This window comes from Triticum aestivum, chromosome 7B (genome assembly GCF_018294505.1).
Source record: "Triticum aestivum cultivar Chinese Spring chromosome 7B, IWGSC CS RefSeq v2.1, whole genome shotgun sequence".
Lineage (NCBI taxonomy): Eukaryota > Viridiplantae > Streptophyta > Magnoliopsida > Poales > Poaceae > Triticum > Triticum aestivum.
In genome coordinates, this window is record NC_057813.1 from 753,891,960 (window position 1) to 753,894,131 (window position 2,172).

The 2,172-nt window shown below is 49.8% G+C and overlaps 1 protein-coding gene across 1 annotated transcript; it reads right to left on the reverse strand.

Moving 5' to 3' along the window:
- Positions 1-883: 883 nt before the first annotated feature.
- LOC123162983 (pathogenesis-related protein 1C) lies at positions 884-1,663 on the reverse strand. Its single transcript, XM_044580741.1, has one exon. The coding sequence runs from the start codon at positions 1,601-1,603 to the stop codon at positions 1,082-1,084; it is 522 nt and encodes a 173-aa protein (XP_044436676.1). The 5' UTR covers positions 1,604-1,663; the 3' UTR covers positions 884-1,081.
- Positions 1,664-2,172: the final 509 nt, after the last annotated feature.

A 2,172-nucleotide genomic window follows, 5' to 3' on the forward strand; every position in this document is an offset into this window, starting at 1 on the left:
AGCCCCCACCCTGCAGCCAACACTTCAGCAACTTCAGGGTCAGTAGCGCGGGGTAAGAACGTTGCAACTCCTCCCCTATAAGCACCTTCTTGATCCCGTAGGATCAGTCAACCTCCCCTGTTGTCTTGCACCTTCGACACAACACTATCTGTATTAACTTTAATCCATCCTTATTCCTTGGTCAGGCTGTTTGCAACGCTCGACCGGTGTTGGCGTCTTGATCGTTGCCTGTTTTGCATGCACCGATGCCCACTCCTGTGCATGATTGAAAACACTTTCTGCCACTACCCGGGGATCTGTAATTTTCTTACCATCTCTCACATTATTCCTTGCTAACCACAGCCCATATATGAACTCTCAGCATCGCTTGCGGCAGCGAACCAACTCTGCATCCATGTTAATATTTCATGTTGGGTGCCTTGGCTGATGGGTAGACCAGGGAAAAGGAGTGCGAGCCAATTGACTTGATGCAAGTTTCGCAAAAAAAATATATTGACTTGATGCAAAGGAAAAGGAAGAGGCTTCGGACAGAAAACTCACCTCGCATGGCAAATCCTTTGTCTTTTTTCCTCTGCGCCCGCAAAAAGGTCTTTGACATGATGCAGAGCTAAAAGAAAAGAACAACAACAAATCGTATGTTTTTATTTTCCGAACTGATCTCCTCCATCAACATGCAGGAGATCAGTTAAAAAAACATAGATAATCCACTTTTTTTGGTGTGGAAACAAACAAGCTAGCTGTACACATAATGGCCCGCGTAGGGTCCCATGTGCTGTTCGCGCACATGGGGTGGCTCCTTTGCAACACCGATGTCAAAGTCGTGACATTGCATGAGCAAGTAATAGCAATGGCTGACCCTTCTGGGTCAGGGTGCTGTCCAATCTAGGGTAGATAGGTAATTTTTTATTGCCCCGTACTGTGTACACAAATATCAATGAAACGCTCATAGTAGTGGGCTAACATGCAGTACAGTGGATGTAATATGACTATGTGATGTAGTATTAAGCAGTACACCTTTTATTTATCCGGCCGTTTATCTACGTACGTCTTTTATTGATTCGCGGTGCGACGTAAAGAGGCTTCATGGGCAGAAGGTGATCTGGTAGTTACTATTGCCATTGCAGGCGTGTGTGGCGCGGTCGTTGGGGTGTTGGTAGGCTTGCGGCGGCGGGCAGCTGGGGTCCCTGCACCGGAGCGCGTCGCCGGTGCTGCACGAGAAGTCCATGGCAAGGTTGAAGCCGTCGATCACCGAGATGTCGTAGAAGTCCTGGGTGCTGCCGCCGCCGATGGTGTACTCGGCCAGCGTTGCCGGCGGCCGCCCGGAGAGGGAGCAGGACAGCTGGCCGCCGCAGTCGCCGGTCCGGCAGCTCCCGCTGCCGCCATTGAAGGAGCACCCGGTGCGGGCCCATATCCTCCCGGCTTTGGTGCCCGCGGGCACGTTGATGCTGGACGTCTGGCCTGCGCCCAGCGCGAAGCCCCCACCCACCGGGATGCCCGCCGGCCAAATTGTGGAGCCGCAGTTGTTCTTGATGTTGAAGGTGGCCGCGCTGGCACCGGCGGCGAAAACAGCCAGGAGGAGGAAGAGCACCGCGGAGGTCGCCATTGCTGCAAGCTCTAGTTAGCTTCAGTGCTCTTGCTGTGCTCGAGCTTTGCTGTAGGAGGATGAGTGAATTTGTTAGGACAGAGCCATGCGTATTTATAGATAGCTGATGAGAAGAAAAGTATGGCCAATGAAGCCAAAGCTTGAGAAATTCTCCAGATGTTGCCAATATTGGCCCAGGAATTCTACATGAGTGGACAAACTAGCAGCAGGTTTGACCATTACTTATGATGAAGCTAGAACCACGCAATACATAGTTATAGATAGCAGATGAGAAGAAAAGTATGGCCAATGAAGCCAAAGCTCGAGAAATTATCTAGATATTGCCAATAGTGGCCTAGAAATTCTACATGACTGGACAAACTAGCAGCAGGTTTGACCATTACTTGCAGTGAAGCTAGAACCACACAATACGTTGCATTTCGTGCATTGAACATTTTGCACGGATTGTGTATTTGGATGCTTCTTGCCGTGTTCGACTGGTCCTTAGTGACTAAGTGGGCTGGAAATACATCACATTTCACATGGACGCACGTACATTATATTCAGACTTAAGTTTGACTTCCTCAAAT